The sequence below is a fragment of the Agrilus planipennis genome, unplaced genomic scaffold, assembly GCF_000699045.2.
Source record: "Agrilus planipennis isolate EAB-ADULT unplaced genomic scaffold, Apla_2.0 scaffold88, whole genome shotgun sequence".
NCBI lineage: Eukaryota > Metazoa > Arthropoda > Insecta > Coleoptera > Buprestidae > Agrilus > Agrilus planipennis.
In genome coordinates, this window is record NW_020438872.1 from 643,441 (window position 1) to 655,242 (window position 11,802).

General features: G+C 33.6%; 1 protein-coding gene across 1 annotated transcript in view; it reads left to right on the top strand.

The window, feature by feature from the left end:
- The window catches only part of LOC112905848 (Kv channel-interacting protein 4-like), a 46,407-nt gene extending 35,574 nt beyond the window's left edge, over positions 1 to 10,833 (top strand). Inside the window, exons 2-6 of the mRNA XM_025979045.1 lie at positions 4,903 to 5,024; positions 6,007 to 6,076; positions 6,548 to 6,618; positions 8,149 to 8,361; positions 10,049 to 10,833. Coding sequence (XP_025834830.1) covers positions 4,903 to 5,024; positions 6,007 to 6,076; positions 6,548 to 6,618; positions 8,149 to 8,361; positions 10,049 to 10,159 — 587 coding nt within the window. The 3' untranslated portion in view covers positions 10,160 to 10,833. The remainder of the gene's footprint in view (positions 1 to 4,902; positions 5,025 to 6,006; positions 6,077 to 6,547; positions 6,619 to 8,148; positions 8,362 to 10,048) is intronic.
- The last annotated feature ends 969 nt before the right edge of the window (positions 10,834 to 11,802 follow it).

The window sequence follows — 11,802 nt, forward strand, 5'->3', positions numbered from 1 at the left end:
GTAATTGCTAGCCAAAGGCAAACGGCTACGTTCGTTGTAATAAAGCTGGAGGGAATTATTAGAAGGTTGTAGCTGTGGATACCATGTGGACTTGAAATTTATTTAAGATTGCAGCTTCCAACAAACAAGGAGAGCGCTCCCGAAATGGGCCGTATTCCCGGAGGTTCGCGACGGAATGCAAATTTATCCTACGAATTATGTCATTTATGAAATGGCCGAGGCATGTAATTTCTCCTTATGTGTATGTGTGTGGATACTCGGTTTCACAAGCAGTTTCTTAATTAGCGATTTGACCGTCGAAACTAACGAAGCAACAATATTACAGAACCGGACCGTTATAAATTCTCACCCACAACTTTTTCCTTTTTTAAATCTAAACCATTCCAGAGCAGTAAGCTGAAATTTATTCAAAAGGGAGAACCACCACACAGCCAATTAAATTTTATGAATCGCTATTGTTAAAACAATAATTAATTAGACCGAAGGCTGTTGATTGCTTCTAATGTTTAGCAATTGTGATACGGCAACAATTCAGCTGATTGCAATTAATCGAATTAATGACGTTATTCACACCTTCGTTCGCGGTTTTAGTATACCTCAATGCACTCTATATATAACAGCAATCAGCCCCTTATTAACGCAATGCGTTTAAGACATAAAAGATAAAACAGAAGCATACATTGGTATCATAATTATTCATACAAATCTAATATTTCTTTGACAGAGCATAAGGGAGAAGCATTGGCAATTAACGCTTGTTTGAGTTTTAATTAAAACCGTTAATATGTAGGTATAGGTGGTATGATGGAAGAAAATCGGAAGTTTTGATAAAGTGATTTGATTAGAAAATGAATTTCGCAGGAACCAGGGGAGCCGAGGTACTGTACAGCAGCTTTCAAATTACGCCAATGGGAATGGTTCAATTAAGCAATCTGCATTGCACAAGCTTCGCATGAATCGGCACTGGGCTTTCCTACTAAATACCATTAAAAAGCTTTACAAACGTTTTAAATTTTATGCACAATCCACCCGATTGGCCGAACAAAAACGCGTGATTTCAACATTTTAATATTTATAAGATATCTTATTTAGACAAGTTCATCCCCCCTATCACTGTGAGCTCGAAACGGACAGCACCATTAGTTCGAATGGGTTAAAAAATGTTTGAAAAATTAAATTTAAAGGAATTGTTTGTAAATAGATCTGCAACACACCGTACACTTCAGCATATGAAATTGCTGATACTAACTACGTAATACTACTTTGCTCTGTGCTAACAGCACTCATAATTTCTTTTATATATAATTTTAAACATTTGCGGTTGTCTGGTACCATATACAAGGGGAGGAGGGATTTTTCTATGAAACTATAATTTCCGAAATGCTTAAAATAGCATTATGCTCAAGTGGGGTCAATAGATAAAAGTATGGGAGAAGGGATCATAAAGTGACTAAAATAGAGCCACTCAAATTTAATTTAATGACAAACCATTTTACCTGTGTAATTCATAGTCATGCATTCAAGACTGTCGTGGATCATAATAATATGTTTTCAAAAGTGTAGGGAATTTCTAGATCATAATGTTAATAGTTTTTTGACACCACAACAATATAAAGAATTTTAGATCATAAAGTTGGTGCCGAATTTACTACATCCCTTTTGATTAAATACATCTTTCGTATATAATCAAACAGTTAAAACGCTTTCAAACGGCTCGTACGGAATTTAAATTAAAGATAGTTATGTAAATATTGCCAGCCATGTAATTAACCTGATATTAATCCTGATTATTAGATAGGACTGTAAACAAGGATTACTGCCGATTTTAAACCGGTCGGTTCATATAACTCTTTTTCCGTCCTTTTTTGTGAAAGAAGTTTAACAGTTTAACGGTATTCACATGTCGAAAGCAGCTGTTACTAAAATGGGAAAACAGAACCATACATTTTCCTGGAATACGCAAAAAAATAAGGGTTTCTCTTTCTTCTCGATTGTTGGAGTCATTTAAGGTAAACGAACGTCAGGTGTGAGTTTGTTTTACTATCAACAAGGATAACAGAGATGTTTCTTCATCAATAAATACATAAAAATTGTTTATAGTTTTTATGTTACATAAAACGAAATAAATGCCTTTACTTATTTCAAGAATTTTGCTTCTCGATTAAATTATAGGGTTGTTCGGAAAGTCATTTCGTTTTTTTTTTGTGGAAATGAAAGACAGTTTTCGTATAATAAACAAATACTTTATTAAATTATATATTGACCGTTCTGGTCCAACACCTTTTGCCATCTTTCTGGTAGTAGCATAATTCCACGCTCATAAAATTTTTGGTCTTTGCTGGCAAAAAACTGATCGAGGAGGTTTTTGACCTCCTCATTTGAGGTGAAGGTTTTACCGTCTAAAAAATTTTGGAGTGACCGGAACAAATAATAATCCGATGGTGCCAGGTCTGGAGAATATGGTGGGTGTAGCATTGTATCCCATTCAAGCTGTAAAAGCTTTTGGCGAGTGACCAAACTTGTGTGAGGTCTCGCGTTGTCTTGGTGAAACACTACACCTTTCCTGTTGATTAGTTCTGACCTTTTCTGTTGAAGTGCATCATTCAGTTTGTCCAGCTGATGACAGTAGACTTCCGAATTAATCGTTGTGTTATCCGGTAAAAGCTAAAAAAAAACGATTCCTTTAAAATCCCACCAAACAGACAGCATCACCTTTTTTTGGTGAATATCGGCTTTGGAAATGGTTTGAGCCGGTTCATCTTTTTTGCTCCATGACCTCTTGCGTTTGACGTTGTTGTATACAACCCATTTTTCGTCCCCAGTGATGATGCGCTTCAAAAACGGATCATTTTCGTGACGTTTGAGAAGCGAATCGCAGACGTCAATGCGGCGACACAGATTTCTCTCTGTGAGAACATGGGGAACCCATACATCGAGCTTCGAGGATAATCCCAGGCCTTTCAAGTGGTCATAAACTGTTGAATTTGATAAATTTAACCTCAATCCGATCTCACGTGTTGTTATTCGCCGGTTCACATCAACTAATGCCTTTATCGCGTCTTTATCAGCTTCAACCGGCCTTCCCGAACGTGGTGCATCTTCGACATCAAAATTGCCGGATCGAAATTTAGCGAACCAGTTCTGGCACTGGCGTACTGTCAACACACCTTCTCCATACACATCAGTCAATTTCTTTCTGGCTTGAACAGCATTTTTACCCTTTCTGTAGTAAAACAGTAAGATATGTCGAAAATGCTGCTTATCGCTCTCCATATTTAAAAGGGCACCAACCAAAAACTACTGCGTAGAATTAATTGGAATTTTTCACACACAAGCCTTGCTATATGAGCTCTCAAAGCATATAAAAATTATACGGCTTAAATGTGAAGTTGGGTGCAAAAGAATACAATTAAATCCTCTGTCGGGAAAAAACGAAATGACTTTCCGAACAACCCGATATATTACATTAGAATAGCCTGAAACAAGCAACCATAAGAAAATGAGATTGAACGTAAAGGAACAAAATTCCCGTTCAGTCAACCATACGGCAACCTGAATTTATAGGAATAAGTTGCAGTCTGAATTGCATATGCAGTCAATAAAACAAGCATAGTGTTAACTTAACGGTTGAGCGGTGGTGATAAATTTCCCGCGTTTAAACCAAAACCATGCCTCCAAACTGATAACCATTTCGTTCAAATCTCGAAGCAATATTGCAGATATTTGTTATGGGGATTCCTACACATCTCTCTCATCAATTTAACAATTCTTTTTTTCTAAATCACACAGATACAATTACTGTATTCGATCATCATCAACAACATAAAATTTATAATCATTTTGAAGGATTTCCATTATGATATGATGCTTTTGCATTATTTTGGGTTTTTAAAATATTTAAGGACCTTTCTACTAAGACTTGCCGAACCTATAATCTAATCTTATTTAATGTAATCACCGTCGTACTTTCGGGAAATCCCAAGATAGAAGACAATTACAAACGACGATCCATCTGAAAATGAAATCTTTGAAAAAAATAGTTAAATTTGGAATTTTATGTATTTAGAAGACTGCATCACGACAACAATAATAAATAAATTCGGTCCTCCCTTTTGTTTACATTTAATTTGCAATTTAATTACACCATCAATGGTACACGACATGTACTTATATACGTATAAATACTCAAATACATTGCCTGTGGCTAAATTTGCGTTAATTTTAACGATAGCAAAACCAATATAAACCCATCTAACTATATTTTAAGTGACCCTTGTTAAAATCGCTTGTATTGTTAAGCCAAATGTGATTTATATACACGGTAGCTATTGTATATATGTATATAGGCAGAAAACGATACCGAAAACATGATGATGACAACGATAATGACGATAAGTTCGATTTAGTTCAAAACTTTGTAACAATGGTGTCACCCTGTCTTTATCTTTGCGATGATATTCTTCTTAAGAAATTGGTAAATAAAAACGTAAATTCAACTTGGAGGAAGTCTGAAAATTAATGGACGCGATCACAACCTCAAAGCTACAAGGGAATGGTGTACAAAAAGTTACAAATGTGGTTGTTTTCTCATCTTGTTCAGTACAGCTGCTGTATCGGTAGCAAAAGTTTCGCCTTTGCCTTTTCAAATTCATCAGATCTCAACCACTGCTTAATAATCTCCACCTACCTCTGATAAAGTATATAAATGGTTCAAGATCAAAACCCTTTTCCATTAACCCCTTATCCCTCAAACTACTAAAAACAAAGTGGTAAAGAACACAGTCACCCACGTATATAACATGCACTACAGAGAAGATAAACTAAATTAATAAATGTTTAGTATTTTTTGCGTTTATCAAAGAAAAGAATAAGTGTGAAGCTAACTCGAACTTCCTTTTGCAGAGGATGAGGACGAATATAGCTTTCATGTTTCGCGGTACCGACCAGAAGAATTGCAAAAGTTAGCCTCAAGGACTAAATTTACTAGAAAAGAAATTCAGCTCATGTATAGGGGATTTAAGCAGGTAAAGCGAATGGAACAGAACAGCCGTAACTTATTAAAGTTCAACTTTTGTTTAATTTCAACGCTTGTATGTTGTTTATCGGTTAAAACAACGGTTTAAAAACACAGATACATATCTCACAAACAAATAAATTTAACATTCACACAAAAATATTTTATCTGCTACTTAAAATACGAGAGCCATTCAACAAGTAAAGTGACAAATGATCCAATTTTAAAACTCGTTATTGAATAACTCGAAAATCTTCAGGTCATCATGGCAAGTCCATTAGAACATTGCAATATCATTACCAAGCCGGAAGAGAAAGAATAAAGTTGAAACACACCAACCTTCCCGTTCGCTAAAACTAAAGATTTAACCCTCTTGAAGATCAGAGGACTATCAATAGCAATTACTACTCTGCACAAAATTAAACCTGCTATCAGGAACAAACGTCGTGGACCTTTGACAAAATCAGTAGTCTTTCAGTCTTACCTCATCCCGCGTACAGTCCAGACCTTACCCCGTTTGATTTTTACCTGTTTAGGCCATTTAAAGATTTGCCAATAACGTCAAATAATTGTTTGCCAAAGGAATTATGAAGCTACAAGAAATATGGGGAAAAGGGGATGATTATGTGGAAAATAAGACCAAATTTTGTAAGAATCCAATAAACCATTTTTGCGTTTTAGCCATTTGTCTCATTGCTTAGTGAATGACCCTTGTAGAATGCAGTGAATTATGAAAATTTTTTATGTTTTGAAAAAGACAAGTTTTAGTACCCAGAATTGCACTTAGTACCCTAAATACTACTCTACATAATAGAATAGTCTAACTACCTTCATCAATCTGAAGCAACAGGCTTCTAGTATGTTGCCAACAAGCCTTGAACTTAATTTATAGCTGTAAGACTACCTCCGTTATGTACCTACTGTGCATATTCCTAACTAGACTAGAATCTGTTATTACCTTTAGAGAACTACATATATTTAAACTTTTTCAGGAATGTCCAACTGGTATGGTCGATGAAGAAGCTTTTAAACACATATTTTCTCAATTCTTTCCACAAGGAGGTAAACGTTTTTATTGTGTAATTAGTTCCAAAACTGTTTTTTCTTTTACTGTGATATTAATATGAGGAACTTGAATTAAATTAATTTCGGTTGAAACGTCAGATTTTGTAATTAATCAATTTTGCTCCAAAATAGGAGAACACGGGATCGTTACAGAAGCTTTTTATGAGCTTGTGCTTTTCTGTACGGTCGTATGAACCACCAAGTGGAGTGTAAAAACAAGAAACTTGAACGAAATTTATTATTTGCGAAACGGTGTCGACAAATATTTAATAACAAATGTCTCATCAAAAGTTTGTGCTCTATATTCGAAGACAACACCAAAATGTAAAAAATATCTTAACGATCTCAAAAGTTTTATTGTAGAAACAAAAAACACTAACGTTATTATTATTTTAGTAATAAATTTTCTCTCTGTTCCTGCACCAACATCAACTTTTTTTGAATAATTGTCATGATTTTGTATTCCAGATGCTACAAACTATGCCCATTATGTATTCAACACTATTAAACAAAAACAAACTGGAAAAATTAGTTTTGAGGTAAGTAAATAGTAATAAGTAAGCAAGCGATAAAGGTCGGCTTGAATAATAAAAAAATTAATCAAAAAAGTATCAGAAAATACTTATGTCGTTATGCAAGGTATAGACTAAGGGCATAATAACGAAAATACATTACAAAGTTTCAAGCCAACAATGTAAATAGCTTTCTGATCTGTTTAAGGTCTGAAAACCTGTTGCTAAAAGCTTTCAGGAACTGTAATGTAACACGTAAAATCCGGATACGGTTTAGATTGTACAGTACGTACCTGGTAACTAAATTATAAAAACCCTCTGCTTTCGAACCCTCAGGAATATGAAAAGCAAAACAAAGCAATATCTCGTAAATCTTGTGCAATCTACTCAAATACACAATAAAATTGGCCTTGTAGAACTAATGAACACGAAAAATATAACAATCTTTAACTGAATATGACAGTTTAATACAATTCTGTTTCAAGTTTCAAAAGCTTTTGCTTTATTTTTTAATTGAAGCTGCAAATCGGTCTGCAAATTTTTGAGTTTCTTTTTCTTCGAAACATTTTTAGCAAAAAAAATATTTTTAATGTAGCAATAACCCTAAATTTGTGTAGCGATATTTAGATTATTTTTACGAAAACCTTTATTAGAATTTATACAACAGAGGGACCAAGGATTCGAACCCATTTAGAGTCCTGAAACGTCCTGACAATTTGTCGATCTCCTTTCGTTTACAATTCTAGCAGCGGCGCCAGGGGGTGGTTCGTTTGGGTAACACGTGTTTAGAATCAAAGGAATCACGAGTTAGGGTTCCAAAATAAATAATGTCCAGCGCAAACCCGCACTGATGCAGTAACGAATTTCTCCTTTATCGCATAAATTATAATAATGAGTGCATTTTCACTAACCCAGTCGCAATCGTTATAATCAACACGTCTCATATAATTTACTTCATTAATAATAAGCCCTGAACCGCCCCCGACTACCCCGTCAACAGCAAATGGCGCATTATAGTTACGACATAATTCATTATCATTTTACAAATAGCGATTAAACCGTTACTTACTAAAGGTGCAATGACTAAATCTCGTTGCAGATATTCAACGTGATGATTAATTACAATCAGAAATACAATAATTAATTTAATGCCGCAAAGTGTACAGGACTACCCTCAAAAAATGGGACATGGGATAACTGTAGATTCTAGGAATACAAAAAATTAAACCATTGTCATATTAAATTTATTGTCAGTAAAATATTAATGGGCGAAGAGACGCAGGGTACTGAATCTGAACCTGAAGAACAAAATTAAATTTTTGCAATTATTCGGAAAAGTACTTTGTATAGCTGTCCCTAAATCCGACGGATCGTGAGAAATTTACAGTTCAATATCTAGGTAAAATTATAAATCACTCTGTATATCGTAAATCTCTTCTTTTCACATCATCACAATATTTACTGCTAGAGATAATGGTTTTAAAGGATTCTCAAGAAATCTAATTCGCTGTTAATTTAGATAAAGTTGGTGCACTAAATCGACATTGTGTTTTAAAGGATTTTCTTGGAATATTATCAAAAGTTTCACGAGGTAGTGTTCAGGAAAAGATGCAGTGGATATTTGGCCTTTATGATCTTAACGGTGACGGTCTCATCTCGAAAGCGGAAATGATAGACGTCGTTTCTAGTATTTATGAAATGTTAGGAAGGGCTACAAATCCACTTGTGGACGATAGCACAGCGAAGGACCACGTCGAAAAAATATTTCACGTAAGTACATATTTAATAAATTATCACATTTACATACTATGGTGACCTGACAAATCTTATTAGTAAAGTCTGATGAAGGGGATTCAACCCGTGGGCGACGAGAAAGGGCAAAGGTAAAGGGAAGGGCCTGAAATAAGTAATCTTTTCTAGCAAAAATAATTCCAGAATACATCACACTCAAAAACCGTTAGCACTATGAGATTCTACGTACTTTTCTGCATAATTATCAGTTTTCAAAGCTTAGTAAAAACCTTCTAAATCATAATTATTTCACGAGCGCATTTTGATGTTTCAATTATTCAACATGTGTTAGCAAAAATAATGCCGAAAAGTACCTATTTGACACCGCACTAAAAAACCGTTAGCACCACGAGATTCTACTTACTATTTTACATAATTATCACTTATCGAAGCTTACTAAATGCCTTTCATCTCATAATAATTTTACGAGCGCTTTTTGATGTTTCAATTATTCTACATGTTTTAGCAAAAATAATGCCGATAAGCACCTATTTGACACCAAACTAAAAAACTGTTAGCACCACGAGATTCTACGTACTATTTTACATAATTATCACTTGTCGAAGCTTACTAAATGCCTTCTATCTGATAATAATTTTACGAGCGCTTTTTGATGTTTCAATTATTCTACATGTGTTAGCAAAAATAATGCCGATAAGTACCTATTTGACGCCGCACTAAAAAACCTTTAGCACCTTGAGATTCTACGTACTATTTTACATAATTTTCAGTTCTCGAAGCTTACTAAATGCGTTCCATCTCGTAATAATTTTTACGAGCGCTTTTTGATGTTTCAATTATTCTACATGTGTTAGCAAAAATAATGCCGATAAGTACCTATTTGGCACCGCACTAAAAAACCGTTAGCACCACGAGATTCTACCTACTATTTTACATAATTATCACTTGTCGAAGCTTACTAAACGTCTTCCATCTCCTAATAATTTAACGAGCGCTTTTTTACGTTTACATTATTACATAAATTTTAGCATGGACAACACGGGAAGGTACTTAGTAGTCACCGCATTCAAAAACTGTTGGTACCATGAGATTCTATGTACTATTTTACATAGTTATCAGTTCTCAAAGCCTAATAGGTATCTTCCATCTCATTATAATTTCACGAGCGTTCGTTAATGTATTAATTGTTCTGTACTTCTACTTCTAAAATCTTATCATCAAACTCACCATTTTGTAGATTCCAAGTTGATTCATTTGTTAAAGTCTTACACACTTCACTAAAAACACACCGCTACATAGGCGTTTATTTCCTAAAAGTTAAAAAGTACACACCGAACATTTAATTACCGTAAAAATGTCCCGTTCAAACCGCTGAAATTTATTACTGTTAATTAATTTCTCCCGGATTATTTGCCACGAACATCGGAACGCCGGTAAAGAACAACTAAACTGCTTACAATCGCGAACATTAACGAATAACATTCGACAGATTCGGTTAACCTTGTCAATGTCACGGCTATTTTTGTTCAGAAATGGTATAAAAACTTGCATTCTTAATGAGATAATGTTTGCACAATGTGATGCAGTTCAAATAAACATATATATATAGGAACAGTTAGGAAAATCTTGTACCACAGTAAAACATGATTTGTAATGAATGCGATGCGAGACACCCTGTAGTTTCTACAGTTTTATTTGGTTTCAGCAAATTGATACAAATAAAGACGGCGTCGTCACAATAGAAGAATTAATGGAATGGTGTTCAAGGGATGAACACTTCCTTAAATCTTTAGACACTTTAGATACAATATTGTGATCTAGTGTTACGCTGAACGATTTTATATGTATAGTTTTAGATATTGAAAATGTCCAGTCCTTTATTTATAATAAAGAACTGTTTGAAAAATACGTAACAAGAAGTAGTTGCCGTATTTGGTGACCTGTTCAACAATTTCATCTCGGCGAATGATGCATTTACTACAAAATATTTCGGCATTTTCATTTTAATTTCATTTGTTTAGTGGCTGATTTCAACTTGTGCCAATTTAATAAAACGATATTGTAAAACATTCTCAAACAATTGTAATGGAAAATGTAGGGCAAAGACTGAATATGAATGAGATTAGCATATTCAACGATTTTAATAAAGTCTAATAATAGCTTGCAACAAGAATTTAACTTATATATTGTTATTAAAAATTGTTGTCTGACCTTCTATATATCGCATAGAGGTGTTCTTTCAAAGTACCTTTTCTAAATATGAAATAGAAAGATAATCTACATTCTTCAAACTGATACGCGTAATGTTTATTAGGAATTATTTATTTAATACACAAGTAATGCAGTAAAGTATAGCAAAACTAGTACTAATTACGTGTTTATTCAATAAATTCGTTAGATTCAGTGGATTCCAAGATTATAAGTGGTAAAAATACGATCATGTAATTTTTATTCAAACAGTAGTTAGATTCATTTCCGTGAAACTATTGCAGATCAACNAAAATTTAAATTTATCCTTTAATTATGTTACTTACCTGCAAAGGTTTTAATTAATGTTTTTATTTTGAACTGTTACTCTTATCGGTTACTTGCCTCAATAATCCACATCTTCATTCACGAGCAAAACAGCCGAAGGGCATCCCTAACTATTTGTAAAAAGTCTACTTTTATCCCTCTTAACTCCTGTATCTGATTCTAATACGTTTATAGCTAAACATTCGTGTCTGAGAAGATGTCCTACCAATGCATCTTTAGCAAAAATTTCAAATGACTCGTTAAAATACGTAATCTACCTAATTTCGTGATAAAAATAATCGACCATTATATATAAAATAATTGTAGTTTAAAATGTGTGTTCTTCAATACCTACTTAGCTTACCTATTCAAAAATTGAAAATTTCAAACTACTTACTTAACGAAGTATTTGCTTTATCTTTAGCAGAATTTAACTAAGTACTACGTTGTTGAAATATAAACTGAAAAGTTAAATTACTCTAGAAATTTTAAAATGTTGTCTATTAAGTATAATAAAAAAATTACATATAATAAAAAGCTTTGATCTTATGAAACGTTACATCTGCAATTTCTACGGAATTTATTGTATCTTATAGATAGACATACCTAAATGACTTAAATGATTTTATATATTATACAATATATAAACGTGAATTTAGCATGTTTAAGTAGTTTGTTACAAAATTTGTCAAATATTGTGATAAAATTTATTAACTCTTTAAAGCCACTTGTAAATAAAAAATGATGATAAAACTATTTATCTTCTAAATAAAAGATGTCTGAACGAAGTGGTTATTTTTCATCCCTGTAGAGGCTAAGGAGGGCCTTGAGCCCTTCTCTCCGACTTTACACCACGGTGTAGGTCGGAGATTACCTCCCCTTCCATCATTAGCTAGTGAACTTTTTTATTTAAATAACTCTCTAAAAATTTTATATATTTCTGGC